The sequence below is a fragment of the Acanthochromis polyacanthus genome, chromosome 9 (assembly GCF_021347895.1).
Source record: "Acanthochromis polyacanthus isolate Apoly-LR-REF ecotype Palm Island chromosome 9, KAUST_Apoly_ChrSc, whole genome shotgun sequence".
In the NCBI taxonomy this organism is placed as follows: domain Eukaryota; kingdom Metazoa; phylum Chordata; class Actinopteri; family Pomacentridae; genus Acanthochromis; species Acanthochromis polyacanthus.
The window spans coordinates 21,651,776-21,672,280 of record NC_067121.1 but is presented as its reverse complement, the minus strand read 5'-3'; the positions used below and the strand labels follow the sequence as shown (position 1 = coordinate 21,672,280).

The following is a 20,505-nucleotide window of genomic DNA, read 5'->3' as shown; positions in this document are numbered from 1 at the left end:
ATTTTAGGCTATCTGTGCAACACTAGTAGGGATACGCGCGACAAAACGGGGACTTTTTTCTGGAAATCGCAAAAAAAAAAAACTACAATCGACACCCGGAAATGACGACAGTTTAACCGGAGGTTGCATCAACGGCGTTTTGTTGACATTTGTTTGTGAAAGACAAAAACAGTGGACACGCAGAGGATGGGTATTTTGGGAAATCAACTAACGGACCTCGGGACAGACTAAAGACCACCGTGTCGTAACTAGAACTCAACTCTGCGTATGAAGCGAAGTCTGGTCGAGATTGGACTTAAAGCAAAGCTGAAAGAAGATCAACATCACCAGATGCACGGACAGTCGGGAACAAAACAAACCGTGTCACCCTGACTACATGAGTGGCTGAATCATTCACAGGCTAGCCAGATACCAGACTGTTGTCTTAGGTAGTAATCTTTAATGAACGCGACCGACATTCATTAGTAAAGCTACCGAAGCTTCGTGTGCTGAATTTTTAACACCAACGCAGTGTTTTACATGTCATAGCAGTGTGGGGTTACACAAGCGCTGTCCGACAGACTAGCACGTTAGCAAGCTAATGTTAGCCGTAGCTTGGAATGCTTGAGCTGCCAAGTAGCTAGTTACAGAATGTAGCTGAAGCTGCGAGTCTGCATTGGTTTCGTATAGTATTTACTACCAGTATTTTGTCATTTAGGAGTAAGCTGAAGAATGTGAATCACAATGGCCAACTTTGAAGCTTACCAGGAGTATCAGAGAATTGAGGACTTCGAGGAGGACTCACCACCAGGGGAGGAGGATTTACTGGTGCATGTGCCTGAAGGCCTGAAAGGTAAACATGTTATTACGCCTAAAGTTGAAAATAGTCTCGAGTTTAACTGATTGTGTGACTGCTGTGAAAGTTTCGTACCCAATAAATACGTGGGTCATCTGAAAGCAGCTGATGCATGTAGGTCAACCTTGTTAAAAGTGGTCAAGTTATCTAATGCTTTAATTTCTGTTGCAGACTCATGGCACCATATCAAGAACCTGGATAACTTCTTCACGAGAATATCCTTTTAAATCACGCTATGCTGTCACAAACTGGTGCAAGTAGTCACATTTATAGCCATGAATTCCACTCTGTTTACTGTCTGACTGTCATATACTTTAGTGTGCAGCTCCTGGTAAATTGAATTCTGAGTATTTGTGGTATTTTCTGTTGTCCTTGCCTAATGAGTGCACTTTCACAGAGTGTACAATCATAAATTCACACTGCTGTTAAAGATTTCCCTTAATCTTGCTGTCCACATTTATCATTTTCATCAAAAGAATGGCTTCGCCTGTATGATGTTGACAGAGTTTTTTGAACTTGTGTAAGTATTGCAAAATACTGCTCCCTAAAGCCAGCATCTTGAAATACAATATTGTACTTGTAATTATAGCTATCACACTGAGATGAGTTTACATTTCAGAGGATGCTTGTTTTCAGTAAGACTTGGGCCTCATGTATGTCACTGGTTGTTTTTCATGTTGTTATGACAGTTCAGTTTGCCTCAGGCTTCAGCAGGAACAAGCTCAGCCATATGATCATATGATTAACTGCGGCCGTATGTGGAAAATAGTTCCCTCTAAATAATACAATGTTGTACTAGTATTTCAGTACTGGTATTTTATCCTGTTCTGTTGCCTAAATCAGTTCATCCAGCCAATGTGTTAGGGCAAACATGTTATTTCTTCATATTGTTGCTGCCTGAGATGTATATCGTGTTGCTAAGGTGCCAGTAGGCCGTCTCTGTTATTGGTTTTTACTGTGGTGTTTGTCTGAATCTTGCCTCAGTGGGCCTATTAATATGGGCTGCTGAAAATCTGCCCACGTAATGGAAGCACAAAACAGCTTTGTCGAGACATTTAATAAGTGAATTACAATTGATCTGTCTCAACCACAGTATTATGCATTAATCATGAGTCAGGGTGCACTGTTTGTGACTTCATAGTTAGAAATGAAATATGGTTGCTTGTCTTCATGTTCTATACCAGTGTTATTCGCTTTTGTCATCGTTACTATTTCACTTTCCTTATGTTTTTATTGTCAGTAAGTATGAAGCCCGACTTCTTTTTTCCTTTTTCCGTCTCATCTCAACAGTCAGTTTTTGTTCGTCGTCACATTCACAACGTTCCTTGTCAACTGCGTGGAGTATGATGTCCTGTTTGCCGATCGACCAGTCAACCACACCGGATCAGGCCACAGCCCTCTGGACAGGAATAAAGTCACTCTGCCGGATGCCATCGCTTCCAGCCAGAAGTGCACTGAGAGGTGAAGACTTTTACTATAATACGTACGACAGCTTAGGTGTGTTAGATAATTTTACTTGTTGGTGCAAAATGAGTTGAATAATTCAAAAATGATGCACAGACACATAAAGTGATGCCTGATGTGCCTGCTGTTTCATTACAGCCAGTCCAATTAGATACTTTGTTCTCAAACAGAGTCTAGGATTAGAGATGGACCTTTTGGGAGGTTTCCTTTGTCCTGCTTAATACTGTTGGAATTACACTTTTGTACTTCATTTCTTATTGGATTGTGTTAGATGTGGTTTCAGTCTGAAAGATACAGTCTCATTCACAGGGGGAAAATGGGTGGAACAGTACTCTATTTAGTTTTATGGATTTTTTGATTTACCTTAGTAATTTGGTAGAGCTGTCTGGTGTTTGTAATGCAAGGCAATAAAATGACTCTTTAATTAATTGTATTACCTGCAGCACTGTAAAGTAATGACTTGATTTATCCACTGCTTTCCTGTATTCTAAAATGTCTTAAGATAAGCAAATTCAACTTAAAAAAACAAAATATGACCCCAGCAACATATTTTTTACAGCACATTACTCTTTGAAAGACTCCTTTTCCAATGTAACATGGGCAAAAATCTCTATAGCAGTGGCAGTAATTAATTGCTATGTACTGTATAGCATTGAATGAAGTGTTGTTGATTAAAAAGGATGGTTCTATCAAAACACAAAAGGTTTAATCAGCCTGAGTTGTCATTTTTATGTTTGATGTCAAGGCCAAGTGAGGTCCCTTTCCATGAAATGTATTTCTTTCTCAGTTTTGTTGTTTATTTCAACCTGAGATTGGTAGCTTTGACTTGCAGCATTCCTGCAACTCATGTTTACTCAGAGGAAGGTGTTTGTGTACGGTGCTCAGAATGGCTTCAGAGAACAGGACAGTGTAATTGATAGCTTCGGTGAGGTGCAACTGGCCAGCCGAGATACTGACGACTTGGCTGGGACAGCAAGCTGACTACCACATGACACCTCTCTATCTGGCTGCAAGGGACAGATCCGTCCTCAGTCCTGTGTCGCCATATTTTTTTTCTTTGTAGTATGTAGCCAAGACCCAGCTTGTTTTATCTAGCTTGGCGTATAGGCCTCTCTTCAGTGGGTTCTTCATTCTCACTATGGCTCAATAGTTGTTTATTTCAAAGTCAGTGAAGTCTGAACACATGGAATTGTAATTAGGGAATAGCTTGTCCTACAATTTGGACTCACTCTGTCCTCAACATACCCTGTCTCTGATTTCCATTTTACTGCAGTTTTAAAGCACGCTTGTACCAAAACACGATTGTATTTTGTTTATTATATCTGAAAGTGGCCTAATGGAAAATTCTATTGAATCAATGTAGAGGAACTTTTACAGTCATACTGATATCGAATGTTATTTTATAAATATATATTCAGAAGATTCTTCAATTAGAGAATATGACAAGCATTTTATCTGACCCAGAACCTGTAAACATGAGTTTAATAGATTATAGCATTCACCAAGATCAATAGCTTTTACATGTTTTCATCCTGGTTTTAAGTACATGATATAGGGTCAACTTGCAGGACGGAGAGATGCATGTGTGCCCTTGGCTATCCACTATAGATGTTTATCATTTTACAGTAATTCTGAACCCCAGATTTCAGAAAAGGCCATGTTTTTAACTACTTTGTCTGGTCATTTATTATCATTTTTTGTTTGCCATCTTCTAAACATTCTGTGAGCTCTTACTGTTGTGTTAAATACAGCTGTAAAAAACATTTACTTATTACTGCATGATTAAAAGCCTTTCCTTCACTACGAAGTCAGTTTAAAGGGGATTTTGTTTCTGTTCAGGATTCAAAACAACAGCTGGATCATATTCCTTCTCATCATGGCGGCCATCTTCTGGGTCTATCGTCTTGTTAAAGTCTTTTGCAATGTTTTGAGCTACTGGGAGATCAGGCAGTTCTACATCAAAGCACTGAAGATCAGAATGGTGAGTGCTACACCTGGACGCCTGTATCAAAATGTGCTACAGCAAAAGTCAATCTTCTGACCTATGTCTTGTGTTTACTCTTTTGAATAGATACGATGAGATGTTTTGAGTTGTGGTGTCATTTATTGTCTTGGTATTAGTCGGGTTACATTGTCTCCCCTGCCTCTTTAGGATGAACTATGCAACTTCACATGGCAGGAAGTTCAGGACCGACTCATCAGCCTTCAGAGGGAACAGCAAATGTGCATACACAAAAAAGAGCTGACCGAACTTGACATCTACCACCGCATCCTGCGTTTTAAAAACTACATGGTGGCCATGATAAACAAATCGCTGCTGCCGGTGCAGCTGCAGGTCCCCTTCCTGGGAAATGTGGTGTTCCTAACCCAGGGCCTCAAGTACAACTTTGAGCTCATTCTTTTCTGGGGCCCAGGCTCCCTGTTTCAGAATAAGTGGAACCTCCACCCCAAATACAAGCGCAGTGGAAACCGCCTAGAGCTCGCCCAGCAGCTCAGCAGAATCATCCTGCTGATGGGTTTGGCTAACTTGCTGCTATGTCCCTTCATCCTGGTGTGGCAGGTGCTCTATGCGTTCTTCAGTTATACAGAAGTGATCCGCAGAGAACCTGGCAGTCTGGGCGCACGCCGCTGGTCCCTGTATGGTCGTTTATACCTGCGTCACTTCAATGAGTTGAACCACGAGCTGCATGGACGTTTAGGTCGTGGCTACAAACCCACCTCCAAATACATGAACTCCTTTACATCGCCAATGCTCACTGTGCTGGCTAAGAACATTGCCTTTTTCTCAGGCTCAGTGTTGGCTGTTCTCATTGCACTGACAGTTTATGATGAGGACGTACTGACAGTGCAGCACATTCTGACCGCTATCACTGTGCTGGGGGTAGTTATAACTATCGCCAGGTGAGTCTTCAGGGTCACTTGTTCACTAGAGCCTCTCTAGCATCACTATTAGTTGGCATAAAACTTAGAGAAGTAGTCTGTACTGGTTAATACATTTACTTGATGTTAATGTGCTGTACAGACAGCTAGATACTGTAACAAGTTGCAGTCATTCTAGTTAAGTAATGTCCATTTTTAGTTGTCTTAGTGCACAGGAGCTTTTTTCATATTATAGGGGAAAGTTACTTGTATAGGAAGTTATCCTGTGCATTATTCACTTAAGGGCAAGTGTTTGGCATCCTTGTGCTCTCATTGCAGATGTTCAGCCTGAAATTGTGACATTTCTGTGATAAACTCTCCTGTTTTCTTTATTCGCTTATCTCATATGCACAGGAATTGTACTGCAGTAGTGTTGACATTTTGTGCCTTTCCTGTGCCAGGTCTTTTATCCCAGACGAGCATATGGTGTGGTGTCCAGAACAGCTGCTGCAGTGCGTGCTGGCACACATTCACTACATGCCAGACCACTGGAGGGGCAATGCTAACAAGAGCGAGACCCGTGACGAGGTTGCACAGCTGTTTCAGTACAAAGCGGTGAGGAGAGCAGTCACTCAGTGGATAGGAACACATTTGTCACACTCAAACTGACATTATGGATTTGTTTCAGTTATGATGGATGAAGTGTTTTTTTTTAGGAAACTGATAACAAAATCACTGGATCTACTCATAGGTTATTGGGAACGCTCATCTAGACATGGCTTTGTTTAGGATGTGAACATATATATATATAACGACTTTAGAACCTGTAATAAATGTTATCTGTCTTTACATCAGGTGTTTATCTTGGAGGAGCTGCTCAGTCCTATTGTCACGCCCTTCATTCTCATCTTCGTCCTGAGAAACAAGTCTCTGGAAATCATTGATTTCTTCAGGAACTTCACTGTGGAGGTGGTTGGAGTTGGAGACATATGTTCCTTTGCGCAGATGGACATCAGACGCCATGGAAACCCAACAGTAAGACTTGTTCATTCTGTGACACCATACTGAAGAGGGACTGACTAATTATAAGCAGCTGATGTCTCAGTGAATGCCGTATTAGTGTTTTGTCTTGAGTTTTATATGTATCTTTGAATGTTTTTGCAGTGGATGTCAGAGGGCCAGACGGAGGCCTCCATATACCAGCAGGCTGAGAACGGCAAGACCGAGCTGTCTCTCATGCACTTCACCATAAAGAACCCACACTGGCAGCCACCTCAGGAGAGTTCAGTATTTATCAGCCATTTGAAGGAGAAGGTGCATCACGATGCCCAGGGCGGCCCCTCCACCCAGCTGCTGCTCTCAGAGGCTCCTCTCTGCACCTCACTACAGTCCAACGAGTCAGGCACTGGGGTAGGAAGCCTGAGAACTAAGAATTAAGCACAGAGAGTAATACAATTAAGAGTGTAATTGTACATAAGAAAACGTCATTCATGACCATCGTATGTGTTTTCTTTTGTTTCCAGCCTGATAATCTTTTGGCCAGTGTGCTGGCCCACCCTATCCTGACTGCATCAGGACTACAAGGGCGAGACAGTCGCTTCATCCCACCAAGCACTGCTGCTTCTGCTGCAGCCAGTGTCCTGGCCTCTTTGTCCACCTCTCAGCTTGCAAATGCTAGTCGTGGTCGTTCACATGGCCTCCTGCCCTCCTCTCTCCACCATGAGACCACCATGTACCGCAGCGATCGCACCGTCATCGACAGGTGTTTTTACCTTTTGTTTTGCAGTATTAATAAACTCTAGCTTAAAATATTTTTGTTAAAAAAAGATAAATAATTGCAAAGCCTTCAGCTTTGGATAATATGCTTCTTTTTCAGTATGTCTAACAGTGACTCTCGCATTCGGAGTAATGCACTGCACTCAGAGTTTGCCTCAGCTGAGATGAGTCTCCATGCCATCTACATGCATGAGGTAATGTCAGTGTTAACATCTTCCTTTCATGTAGAGTTTCAAGTGATGCACCAAAATGTATGTCCCTAATATCTACACTCCTGCTAAAGTTTAAAAAGTTGCTCATGTAGCAGAGATTGTTCTGTAGATGTCATTTACACTGAATTTCATGGTTGATCAGTTTCTATTGTTTTATTTTAAAATCTTGTCAGACTGTTGCATTTTTGATACTAAAGAAACAGATTTTGGAAACAGATTTTATTTTCCTTAGTAAACCACCAGTAAGTGATCACTTCTGCTTTATACTGACGACCGCTTGTCTCTCCAGCTCCACCAGCAGAGCTCCCACCCACAGAGAACGTCGGGGCAGTGGCAGAATCCAGTGCCAATGAGAGATCTGCACACAAACACTGGTAAATATAAATATTGATTTTGATGAACCTTGTATTCTTAGTGCAGCATAAAACATATTACTGTCAGTTTGCAGTTCTATGTGTTGGTTTGGGCAGGATGTCAGGTCTGCATTTCCAAAACATTTCTGGTATTAACACTAAATCATATGTCTGCATGTGATGAAAAAATATTTGTAGTGCTGAATTTAACTAAACCTCTTTACATCTTGTTGATGTTATGTATTAGAAGCAATTGTGTCTACTAATGCTTGTGAAACTTGATTATTCCACATGGTAATGTTTTGCAGAAACCAAACCTGCACTGACAACTTGTCACGCAACGTAGTGGGAAATGTGAAACTAATTGCAAGTAGATTTCTGAATTGTAGTGAAATGAATGCATATCAGTCAGTGGTTGTCAGAAAAAAAAACTGTTCCAAAACCTGAACCAATACAGCCTCTTTCCAAAAATGTCAAATATATGTATATGCTTTGTCATAAATTGAAAATAGAAGGTAGCCTCAGAGTATATTTGATTGTCTTCACAAAATGATGCATAAACAATTATGGGTTAAATGATATTTAAGTTTGCCAGATGAGTGACTTTTGAAAGCATGGCCATGTAAGCAACAAACAATAATAAAATGAGGGGTGAAATATTAAATCCTCTGTTTGAAGTCAGAGGTAGGGAAAGATAGGAAAAACACAGAAAATACAAATAATTCACCTTCACTTAACTAGACTCCAAGCCAATAGACTTTGTATTCTCCTTCTCACCAGGTTTAAAGGCACGTAGTGGCCTTGGTTCCAGCATTTCCATGCCGGCTCCTGTTCACCTTGGTGGCTGGCAAGAGGAGGAAGAAGAGGAGAATGAGGATGATCAGGAGATTAATAGTGGATCTGCTCCAAAACAGGGCACTGGGAGTAATTGTTGAAGTGCCTTTTGTCATAAGGTATATGCTCTCATTTGTGTAATATTGCACATCCACAGCCCATGCTTTGTGGTTCTTTGTTCTGTGGCATTGTTTGTCAAACCTAATGATGGCCCTTTTTCCTCGAAGGATACATTGCCATGATCATTTCTCTTCTCTTTTTTTGTAGTGTTTACATTTTGCTTTCTTCAATGAACATTGTGGCCTTAGACGATCTTCATGGAGAAATTAGCATGGACCTTTAATACGTCGTTCAGCATTTGTTGTAGGAGGGGCTCATTGAATAACCACTATCTCTGCACCTCCACACCTCATCCTGTCATATCAGGCAGACTATGGCATCAGGGAAACCATACGTCTTCCGTCCACTTCATCCTGATTTTGTCATTAACTTGTACAAACTGCACATAAAGCTCGTATGACAGAGAGGCAGTGTAGTGCATTCATAGGGTCAGTGTGCGTCGGTGGTGGTTGTGGACAGTTTTAATTGTAAAATGCAAAAGGCTCATCAAAAATTCTGCTGTGCCTTTGTGTGCACAATTCAAGTATTTGTGCATCACAGGGTTTATCAGTACAAGTATAACTGAAACTCCACAGAGTGGTGTCTTGATGTGTGCTACAGTACAAAGACTGCTCATTGTATCTTAGCTGCCTGAACAATTTTTACCTTCTCAAAAGAAAAAAAATCAATATTTCAACTTGTGCTGTTTGACCCTTGTGATATGTTCATACACTTTTGCGTCTTAGTAATACTTTTAAACCTGATTCTGTTTTTTTTTTTAACTTCAAGAGCTAATCCTTGAAAATGATACCAAGTATTGATATGAAAACAAGCTGACTGTACAGTAGCCGTACTACTAAAACGCCACGTGTATCTGGAAAAAGCGTACATAGAGTTGTATAACACGTCTTTAAACCAGACATACCCGTGCTTTGATGCTGCTATCTGTGTTTATTGTTCCCTAATGCAGATTTTGTTCAGTATTAATATTTCTACGGCGGATGTATCAAGATATTTGCTTTTCTTAAAAACCGAAATATGGGACACCAAGTACATTTAGCATCAAAATCCCAATGCAGATAGAAGATGCCTTTTAAGACTTATTAAGCTGGACACAAAGCCAGCTTTATGCCTTAACATCCAAATAAAAACGTCTATTTAAATCCTAGTTTTCCGTATTACCTCAGTAGTGGCAAATGAACACTAATACTTCAATCGATACCTCTGCAGTGTATTTACCGTTGTGTAAATATTTATACATATGGATTTTCTTTGCAGTGTACAGGTGCATCTTTTAACTGCATTCTGATTTTAATGGTAGGTGTAAACAGAAACCATTTCATTTTCTCTTCTTATTTCACGCCCAGCAGATGTTTTGAGTCGAGCTTTGGTGTCCCAGAAATGGTGGAATCGTTTTTTTAAAGAACAAAACAGAGTGGTATTGCTTTTACAAATCCTCGTTGTGCACATTAGCATTGTTTGTGTCCTTCTCCCCAAAATGCTCACATAAAAATGGAACGCATCATAAGGGCTGATGTCAGAGTGTGTGCACTGTTGCATCTGTTGAATTGAAGAATTTAGGGCGGTAGAGCACAAGGAGAAAAAGCTTTTGCATAGGCGCCGTCATTTATTAGCTTTAGCAATATTTCTTACCTGTTTTCCCCACATGTGTAATTGACACAAGTATAAATTTATTACTTATTTTAAAAAGTATATTTGAATTGTTTTGCCAAAAAAAAATACTTTTACATATGCTTACAATCTTTTTAATGAAAGAAATCGTATGTGCCCCCCATGACATTTGTTTTAGACATTGATTTAAAAAGAAACTTTTTTATTAATGCAAAGATGACATGCCCAGCTGCATGATGCTGAATGTGATTTACACTCAGAATAAACAGGGACTAAATCAGCTTGTCGATGCAGTGTGCGAAATATTACCCATTTTTACTGCATTCTGCAAACAGTGCATCACAGTAATATAAATCCCATCCTCCACTACTGCAGAAGTCCAGAGGCTACAAATATATCTTTTCCCTCTTGCGTGTTTAGAAAATATTCTACTTTTTTTGTTGAGTGTGTATGTGTCGGTGGAAAGAATGCATTTTAAGACTCGCGTAACTAACTCAGACTTTTGCACTGACAGAAAACCGGTTTTTCAATGTGTGTGGGAGTGTATGTATGTGTGTGTGTGTGTGTGTATATATATATATATATATACAGTGCTTGCATCAGTGACCATGTAGAAAAGGTTTTATCAGCTCAGTCTCCCTCCTGATCGATCTCCTCACATTGTACATAAGAAAAGCATCATGTATTGTCATTGACCACAAGAAAACATTGTGGCCAATCAAATAAGGTCATTCTTACCTCTGGTCAGTAAAAGTTCACCCTTTAGGGAATAATGTGTGTTTCTGTCACACACTTGGATATGCTTACACAGTGTTTGCTCACAGAGTTTTGACAGTCTCCACAAAAACATCTAATAAAATAAGATAAACCACCCCACTGTAGCGTTTAATGTTAGTCATTTTATTATAAGCAGAAGCAGTGCCTTAGTATTAAGGATTAGCATTTGCTCTTTTTAGAAGCCATTTTATGTAAACTGTCAGATTTGCTTTCACACACCTAACAGCACATGCGGTGTACAGTATTTCCGATCGGTGAGTCATTGTGTATAGCAACAAGTATGTAGTGAAACTGTGGATGTGGCATGGAAGATGCAAACCGATGCTGAGAGCTCGTGTCGGTCTGTTGTGTCTGGCGGCACGCTTCTTCTCGTCACGGTGTCTGAGATTGCACTGTCTTCAATATTCTAAAGATAAGCAGGAGTACGCCTTGTAATTGGCAGCGTCATCATGGCCAAACCTCTCATCATGCTATGGTTTCTTACCCACTATACACCAGTCGAGGAATCACAGTGACTGGAACAAGGTGCTAAGTTTTCATCCTGACACGATGAATATGTTTTCAGACATGTCTTGTTTTGGGTGTTTTTTTTGTTTGTTTGTTTTGTTAAAAAGGTTTGTCTGTTTTGTTCTGTAAATTAAGAAACAATAGCTGAAAAGTGAAACATGCCAAAAGAACTTGTTTTCGGCACAGCTTTACAATATGTGTTGTTTTCTGTGAGTGAGTAGAAAGACAAGTAAATCTTATTTTGAGTGTATTTAATCATTTCATGTGTGGTTGATTATGTATTTGTTTATTTGAAATAAAAATCTATTTTAATTTTTCTTGTTTTGATTTGCTGTGGCTAGTTGACGGTGTCAGCTCCTAAGAAATAACACAGCACATTTGCTGTAACCTCTGGCTACCTGTTTTTTGGGAGTAACTTACTTTTTAAACTACAAGGTTTAGAAATTAGATTGCAAAATTGTGAAACTTTCTTTGAGATAATTTGGCACAATTTACACTGCGACTGTCTTTTGGTCCAAATTATTAGTCAAGAATGAAGCAGTTTGAAAACTACAGGATAGATTATCATTATTATTATGGTTGTTAGAGATACTTATTGTCTCCAGAGGGTAATTCTGATGAGTTTGGTGAAGTATTGACATTCTGTGTTCTATGTAGCACTGCCAACAACATAACTGGAAGCACATGCCAAATATTTTTTGCATGTATATAAAAAAAATTCTAGGTGCAGCAAAGAGTGATCAAATGAAACACAAGAAAATCACTCAGAGTGCAGTACTCTGCCAAGGCTGTTCATTCTCCTATATGTCATTGTCAGAAATGCAGCATTTGTTTTAGTTATTGATGATCAGAAATCACGGCACCATAGAATTTGTCGATTTATATAGATACCCACAAACAAAATGACCCTGCACTGAGCACAGGCGTGTGTTATGCATGTGTACATTATGTATGGATACCGAACCACGTGACCTAAATATGCAGCAGGTGGCGGGATTTGATGGGACTCGGAAACACCCCCACAATTTAATCAAGTGTTCCTTGTATCATTTCCAATGAATAGGTCCTGATGAGTTCACAATGGTGGATTTGTAATAGGATTGCAATCATGTGATCATCAGCAGGCAGCTGACTTAGTGTTCACTTTTTGTCATAGCTGCAGTGACGCTATCTTGCAATGATGCAGAAACCTTCAAAAAAATCCATGGATCCAGACTATAAGCCACAACACTGCTAAACTCTAATGAGGTGGTCCTTGTGTCTTTTCTAACCTTCCCTGAAAATTTCATCCAAATCCATTAGTCTGTTTTTGAGTAATGGTGCTAACAGACAGAATAACAGACAGACAGACAAACGTACACTGAGCGTTCCTTGGCGGAGTAAAAATTTGAATATAGTGCAACAATATACATCAAGAAATGACAAGAAAGAGCAAAGTATTTAATCATCAGAAAAAATCTGAAAAGTATAAACTTCAGTATTATCTAACTTGATGCAGGAGTCATTCGAACCTTCTCTGCAAAGGGGAGCTATTGTCACAAATCTTTTTGCAGTCATCTTTTAGACGGGCACAAGTATACATACTTTCATCTCCCCTCTTACTTGGTCACTGACCCTTTTCAAATTATAGTCAGCTGATTCCTCTTACTGTCCATCCAAACCTCAGTAAGAACAGTAAATGTGAGGACACTTAGGTTGTTTTGCACCTTGTTTAAATTATTTTCAAGAGGAGTTTCAAGAGATGGGATCTTCCCATAATAACATTTAAAAAAGTAAATTCTTTGTGATTCAGTTTTCTTTTTTTGTTGCTGCTCCTTTTGTATGTTTGAATAGTTGAAGTGACTGTTGTGCAGTCTCATTGCCCTGTTTTACCCATTTTTATGTATGAAATTTTCCTGTACAATACTGTAAATTTTATCCAGACTGTAAATAAACACCATGCTTTTCTATTTTACCTTTTTCTCATCTGTTTTTGTTCAGTTCTCATGGACCAAGTGCTCCACTACTGTAAGGAAGACATAAGCACCATCTGCTGTTCATTCTTAGTAATCAGGCTTTGATACAACTAACATTTGTCTCACTTGTCATCTGCTATGTAGATGTTCTTGAGGTAACACCCATGTGTTTTGGGCTGTGAACATGATACAACTATGACCTTAGTCTTGACATGGCTGAAAGGTCAGTTGGAAAGCCGTGTAGGTCACATTAGAGAGTGTACATTGCATCCATTCTGTGAATATCATGTCATCACAAAGAAATGTTTTAATTGGGATTCAGTTCTTTAGTTGGTAAAGGTATATCCATGTGCCGTGCTCCTGTTGTCTTCCATGTGCTGTGAAGGAGTGGTTGCTGTCTGAGAGTGAGTTTTAGATAATGTCACAAAAGGGTGTGGAAATGCCGTCCAAGATCTGATTAGATTCTGTTAACTGAGCAGGCATGAAGAAAAGTAGCCTATAAAAAGAACTGACGAAGAGGAGAAAGTCAGTTTGAGATAAATTCAAGTTTAAGTTCACATGTATAATTCTTCCGTTTCCAACAATATTGTGATCTGAAAGGTTTGGATGATTGGTGTGCAGAGTCTAAGGACAACATTAGCTATCAGTTCTTGTCATTTCCCCGTTTTTTTCCATATACTCTGAGGGGTATGGAAACCAAGTACAGGAGCCAGGACAGGATGAAGCAGAGGCAAGCAGCAACAGTGGATTACCGTCTGCTAGAGTTTCGGAGAGTTTAAATCAGGGTCCAGGCGACCTGCTGCTGTCAGTCACTGGCACTGGGGGAAAGCCCACACTGGGAGAAAATACCACAGAAGCCAAAGAATAGGGACAAAAGTGAGAAGACGAGCATTGGTTCAAACAAAATAGGCAGTTGGTTTGAGAAATAAAAATCGTGACTTTGAATCAATGATCTAAAAGTGCATTTACAAAGGTGCACAAATGTGCTTCAAATTCATATGTGCTAAGTTGTGCTTTATTATGGTGAAAATGTTGTGAGGATACATTTAAAGTATTACTGTATTGTACTACATGAAGTCACAATTTAATAATGGGTGAGCAATGTGAAGCAGCTGTCACAACGGTGCAGGTGGGTTACTGCAGGCCACAGGCTCCAGGACAATCTTTCCTGCTCATTCATAGACACATTGTGTAGATTTTATTATTAGAAGTGCATGAGATTCTAAAAAGAACAGTCAAGAGTGAGACATATTACTGATAGATGTCAAGAGAGCAGGATAGGCTGAATGTCCTGAATAAACATACAGAGTAACTAAACAAAAGAGAGCAGCACCGCATTGTTAATATATAGAAAATAAATGAAATTATGGCTGAATTCTTCTGCTATAAGATAGCTGGTACAAGTGAAGCAATATAAACATGGACAAACCTAACATCAGAGTGAGAGTTTGTTCTAGTTGATCTGAAAAAGTAGAAGGAATAAGGAAACTGATAAGCCTTTGACAAACCTGGAAAAAGACACCTGCAATGTTATACAACCCCAACAGTAACTGGGGTTTTAGTTTAAAATTACAACCGTGCCAAACTGGTGATTTAAAGTTGAGGAAAGGACATCTGCTGTGGAGTTTTAGTGCCCAAGTGTTGTCGCTCAGGAACTCCAGCGTGCAAATTAACTTCACATTTAACCTGGCACATTCTGAAGCTGCGGTAAGTTGACACCACATATCATTAGATACAGATAGAGGTGGCAAGAGACTGATTTGCAGGTCTCAAGTTTGCGCATTCATGAATGGCCTGAAAGTGCAAGTGAAGGTGTAATTCCTTTGTGGTGCCGTTAAGTCTAGTCTGAAGTCATCAACTGCCCCATACAAGGCATTTTGTCAGAGTTTCTGTGTGTGACTCCAGCACAAATGATTTAACTCAAGTTTTCACAAAATTTGTGATCAGCAGCTTTCACTGTCCCTGTGCAATGGATGTAAAGAAATATCTGGAAAATGTACGTATTTTGACCAATAAAACAAAAGATACATACTCCTATTGGGCCTACTGTAAAGTCAAGTCAGCAAAGTGTTTTGTGTTGAACATATATATAATAAATATTATATATTTAAATTTGACTACTTTTAGGGCATTAAATGTGTAAAATAGAAAAAATAGATCTAGATCCATACACCTAAATATATTGTGATAATTATGTTGCAATTATTTATGCGTTATTGTGTGTGGAAAAGGACTTAAAACAGCAACTGTTGTGTAGGGAATTGAAATTTACTGTAAAAACATAAAAGTTAATTGTACAGCCTTTCCTATTGGAATCTGACTGAAAAAAGGAATTATGAGGCGGAAAATACCTCAATAAAGGCCAGGGGATGAATTAAAAAGGATGGAATTACAAAAATGTGTTTAATTGGTGTGTAATTTCCAACTTTTATTTAAAAGTGGAGCCAGATTGAGGAAGAGTCCTCATTTATCATATAACTGAGTCAAGACTAACATTCGCATGGACTTTTAGGGAGGGTGCAGGGTCTACGTCCCCTTGTACCTTTGTCCCCCACTTAATAAAAACATGATTTCTTATTTAGTGTTGTGCCTCCAACAGGGATTGGTCTTTTTACTTCACCATATCAAACACAGATATGTGTGACATGTCCTGGATGAGCAGAGTGTTTTCAACATGAGCAGACATTTTGCTGAAATACATATGAGCTCTTTTAAGTCACTAAAATGTATTAATTTATTATTAACATGAAAGGATGCCATGCGCACTTTTTTTTATAAGGTTAACTAGCCAAACAAAAGACACAGAAAAGGGCAGAAGACTAAATCATCCTTATATGCGCGTTGACTCAGGAGGGAGAACGTAAAATGCTGATCTACAAGAGAATAAATATTCTTTAAAAAGTAGAACAGAATGACTGAGAGCCTTCATATTCCGTTGTATTGTAAATTGTCACCTGATGCCTGAAGTAACGTACTTACAGCATAAATTGATGCAGAAAATGTATCAATTACTGCATAAAAATGATCAGAATGCATAAAATTAAGTGTGATGTGAAAAGGTTAGGAGAGAGGTGTCAAAAACACAATACAAAACCGGTCCACCGGTGTCCAATCCAGCACGTGGGATGATTATGCAAGGGGTAAATATTATAGAGAAGACATTAACTGCAATTTGTATGTTTGTAGTCGTACAAATTGTATTTTCTTTAAACTTATAGTTTAACAAATTTACAATTTGTACGACCACAAACACAAATTTACTATTTATAAAACTATAAGTTTAAAAATAATTTCTAGATCTTGACAAGTTGCTTTGCTCCTAAAAGAAAATACTATATTGTTGAGTTTCAGATACTTGTGACTAAAAGTTCTGTGTCTTTGTAGATACTGTGATCTGTAAAATATGTAAATGACAAACTGAGGCATCATGTTGTAGAAATTGCACTTACTTTTCTTGAGAAATTTCAGGTTTTTCATAATGCTTTGAAAGGAGATAGTTCATTAAATGAGAACATTTTCAGAATGTACTTCTTTTGCACAAAAACAAAAGGTAAAAATTGGAATTTTTAATTGTTTATAGCTTATTATGCTATGATTGTACTGGTGGCCCACTTGAGATCAAATTCAACATTATGTGGCCCCTGAACCAAAATGGGTTTGACACCACTGGGTTAGGATCTCCAGACCTTATACTTAAATATTAATATTTAAATACTGAATGTACTCCTCCACTAATGTTCAAAGGAAACCCAAAGACACAAATAAACACAATGGACATTTTAGTAGGCCTATGGCCATTAAATTTGATTTTGTCCACTCATGACCAGTCACACAGTGTTGCTACTGAGAGTTTAAAACACGTCTGTAGCAGGTAATTCGGGACGGTTGTTTACAGCCTAAGTGTCCGTATTGTAGTTTGCGGCCCAGCAGAGGCCAGGCCAGGCCTCACCAACAGCCCAGCTCCTATCTCCACCGCAAATGACAAATCTATTTTGGAAAGGAGGCTGCGCCAAAATAGGCACGTCAGCTATTTGGCATCATGAGGCACCGGAGAAGAAAGAAAAAATAAGTCTAGTCAACCGCCCACCACAGGAGACTGGGGGATGTTCCACCATTCTGGATTTACAACCATTTCAAGGATATTTGAGCACAAAGAAGACATTTTTTTTTCTTTCGGTGGGACATATTGGCCATCCGGACAGCTTGACGGCTAACAGTCATTTTTAGCCCTCATGATTCAGCGCCTGTTTTACCTGAGTGGCTGAAGACTCAAGGTGACCAAGTGACATTAGGCTAAATAGTGGCATTCATATTAAACCTTACAGTAATATTTGCACCGAAACCTGACCAAAGGTGGCAATTTTTCCAACTAATTTTAACATAAATTTGTTACCTTGCCACATGTGACCGTCGACAGTAATAATTGCTGCTGGTTTAAGCTAGTTTATGTTGTTTAACGCTAACAACGAGCTAGTTTGTCCTAAATTTTCGTAGTTTTGCAAACCAAAAATGAATAATTAAATTACAGAACACTGTTATAGAAGTTTCCCCAGCTGGTAGAAAACGGAAAGTGCTAGAAATGAGGTATGTTTCTGAAGTGGGAGCTTTATCAAACAGCTGATGTTCCTTTCGCTTCTACAAATGGCAATGGACAGAGACGGGCCCTGACAGCTGAGGTTATTTTTGGGACAGGCAGTTCAAGCGACAGAGGTGACAAAGCTGGCCAATGTCAGTCTTTGAAAGGCACATATCTGCTTTATTTGACCTTGTTACAAGGGAATTCATTTGTTGTGTTATTAAACTAGTTCCCCATTGAATAGGCTGCATGGTACTAAGTCCATTTGTGTAGAGGAGTGTCTGACAGGGGTACGTTCACTGATATTTAGCTACTGTAACTGCCAGCTATAAATATGCCAATCTCAGTCCTGTCTTTATGTCTATTTTCATAGCATATGCCACTGTCGCCTTTGGGCTTGCTCTGGGGGTCAGGCATATGGGTTCTGTAAAGCGTCTTGAGACGATTTGACTGTAATTGACGCTATATAAATAAAATTGAATTGAATTGAATTGAATTGAATTGAATTGAATTGAATTGAATTCATATCGTATTTATAGAGTACACATAGCAAACTGCCACATCTTACAGTGGTCTGTGTGGAAGAGAAATGGGCAAGAAGTAACACAAGGTGGCTGACAGCTTTTATATGAGCATAGTAAAGTTTTTATTCACTGCCAAATTTTTTGCTTTCTGACTTATTTCAGTTTAATTGAAATTTCAGAACTCTACCTAGATCAGTAATACTTTTCAGCAGATGTTTTTGTCCACTGCAGTGATAATACCTGTCTAGTATTTTCGTACCACTGTGAAAATGTGTGAAATTTAGACTTTGACATATGAAATGCCATGTTTCGTGTTACAGTTTTTAAAATTTTCTTTGCTTATACTCGTCTTAAATTTGATGACAGGAACAAACAATGGATCAAAATCTGTTTGGAGGAGCCCCCAGGTTCCTCACCCGCCCAAAGGCGTTCTCGGTGTGTGTGGGAAAGGATGCCACGCTGAGCTGCACTATTGTGGGCAGCCCCACCCCGCTGATCACCTGGGAAAAAGAAAAGCTGAAGCTAACATCTGGGGGCCGCTTCAAGACCGTGGAGGATGGAGACGTATACCGCCTGACCATCTACGACTTAACGCTGGAGGATAGTGGACAATACATGTGCCGAGCCAAAAACAGTGTTGGGGAAGCGTATGCTGCTGTGACCGTTAAAGTGGCCCTGCCAACAGAGATGTCTCAGAGGGCCCCTGTTTTCATGGTGAAGCCCACCTCTGCACGTGTGGGTCTAGGAGGTGATGTTGTTTTCCTCTGCCGGGTTGCAGCTTACCCTGAAGCCAACTTTGATTGGGAGAAGGATGGGCGCTACCTGGGGGAGACGAATCGCATTAAGATTGTTTCTGACAGCGACAGCAGCACCTTGAAGATCCAGAGTGTGCGTAACCTGGACAGCGGCACCTACACCTGCAGGGCCCAGAACGCAGTTGGTCGTGCTCACGCTGCAGCCGCTCTTGTTGTAGACGCTCAGGATTCTCGGCACCTGGCTTCAGATAAGAGCACCTCCCTCCTCTCTCACCTGCAGAAGCGCAAAGAGGAAATGAAGAAAGACATCGCCGTCTATCGCACTGACGAAAGCAGCACCACAGTCTCGTCCTCCTCTAAAACCAACATCACGGATGCTTTGAGTTCTCTGCGTCTGGAGCATGAGCTGAGGGCGTCTGCACTGGCGAAGCTTCCCAAAGGTGTGTTCACCCGTACCTGCACAGTGACTGAGGGCAAACACGCCAAACTCAGCTGCTTTGTGACGGGTCACCCCAAGCCCCACATTATCTGGAGGAAGGATGGGACAAACATCAGCGAGGGCCGCCGGCACGTGATTTATGAGGACCAAGCTGAGAATTTCATCCTCAAGATCCTGTATTGCAAGCAGAGTGATAATGGTCTGTACACCTGCAATGCAACCAATATGGCTGGGCAGACCTACAGTGCTGTGTTGGTAACAGTCAAAGGTAAGCCTTTAAAGTGGTCACATAATCAGATTGTTTTAATAGCAAACCATTTCTAGAAGTTTTTATCAATCGCATTTGATACAGCCCCACTGAAGCTAGTCTTTAGCAGGGACATATTATTTAAACGCATCATTTATTTGCATGTATCATGTTATTGATGCAAACCCACTGGACTACTTTATCCTACTGCTACTACTTAGAGCATATTCCTAACATGTCTAGAGGTTAAAGGATAAGGCTGGTCTTGTCCTATAGTTGTTAAGTCCAACAAAACCTTTGACAAGTTGAAAACCACTCAGTCTTTCTGTGGCACTCGGGTCAAAAGGCTCTGGCCCACTTATTCCCACTGAAGCCATAATTCTTTAGGTAGTCCAGAGTTTTATTGTTAAGCAGGCTGAAATCATTTTCTAAAAGGAATACATGGTGTATTTGCTGGGGACTATTCTGAGCTGCAGACTAATACACATTTGGTGCTCTAGTGAATATTTATAACACTGTGATGGTGTACATGTAATCCACTCAAAGTAATCCACAGTGATTGTGTTCATTACACAAAAGGAACACGTCAGCCGGTGCAGCAGCGTGGCTAATTTCTGTTTATTAATGGTTGTTGGCAGTAGGAGTGCTGTAAGTGTCATTA

At 39.9% G+C, this 20,505-nt stretch overlaps 2 protein-coding genes across 2 annotated transcripts in view; both read left to right on the top strand.

Moving 5' to 3' along the window:
• Positions 1-122: 122 nt before the first annotated feature.
• atg9b (autophagy related 9B) lies at positions 123-11,665 on the top strand. The gene is made up of 15 exons (XM_051953748.1): positions 123-428; positions 698-832; positions 1,007-1,052; positions 1,293-1,355; positions 2,126-2,296; positions 4,139-4,280; positions 4,452-5,200; positions 5,620-5,773; positions 6,014-6,193; positions 6,323-6,568; positions 6,682-6,920; positions 7,035-7,128; positions 7,436-7,520; positions 8,280-8,452; positions 8,601-11,665. The coding sequence occupies exons 2-14, from the start codon at positions 724-726 to the stop codon at positions 8,432-8,434; spliced, it is 2,433 nt and encodes an 810-aa protein (XP_051809708.1). The 5' UTR covers positions 123-428; positions 698-723; the 3' UTR covers positions 8,435-8,452; positions 8,601-11,665.
• Positions 11,666-18,778: 7,113 nt separating this feature from the next.
• The window catches only part of obscnb (obscurin, cytoskeletal calmodulin and titin-interacting RhoGEF b), a 57,540-nt gene continuing 55,813 nt past the window's right edge, over positions 18,779-20,505 (top strand). The window contains exon 1 of the mRNA XM_051953619.1: positions 18,779-19,865. Within this exon, the coding sequence (XP_051809579.1) occupies positions 18,779-19,865 (1,087 nt within the window). The remainder of the gene's footprint in view (positions 19,866-20,505) is intronic.

What these genes read in the sequence shown, in the direction of transcription:
- atg9b (XM_051953748.1), top strand. Translation starts at nt 724, where the DNA reads ATGGCCAACTTTGAAGCTTACCAGGAGTATCAGAGAATTGAGGACTTC. An exon ending in GTAGTTATAACTATCGCCAG is followed by an intron (nt 5,201 to 5,619) that starts GTGAGTCTTCAG and finishes TTCCTGTGCCAG; the next exon opens with GTCTTTTATCCCAGACGAGC. An exon ending in CCAACGAGTCAGGCACTGGG is followed by an intron (nt 6,569 to 6,681) that starts GTAGGAAGCCTG and finishes TTTTGTTTCCAG; the next exon opens with CCTGATAATCTTTTGGCCAG.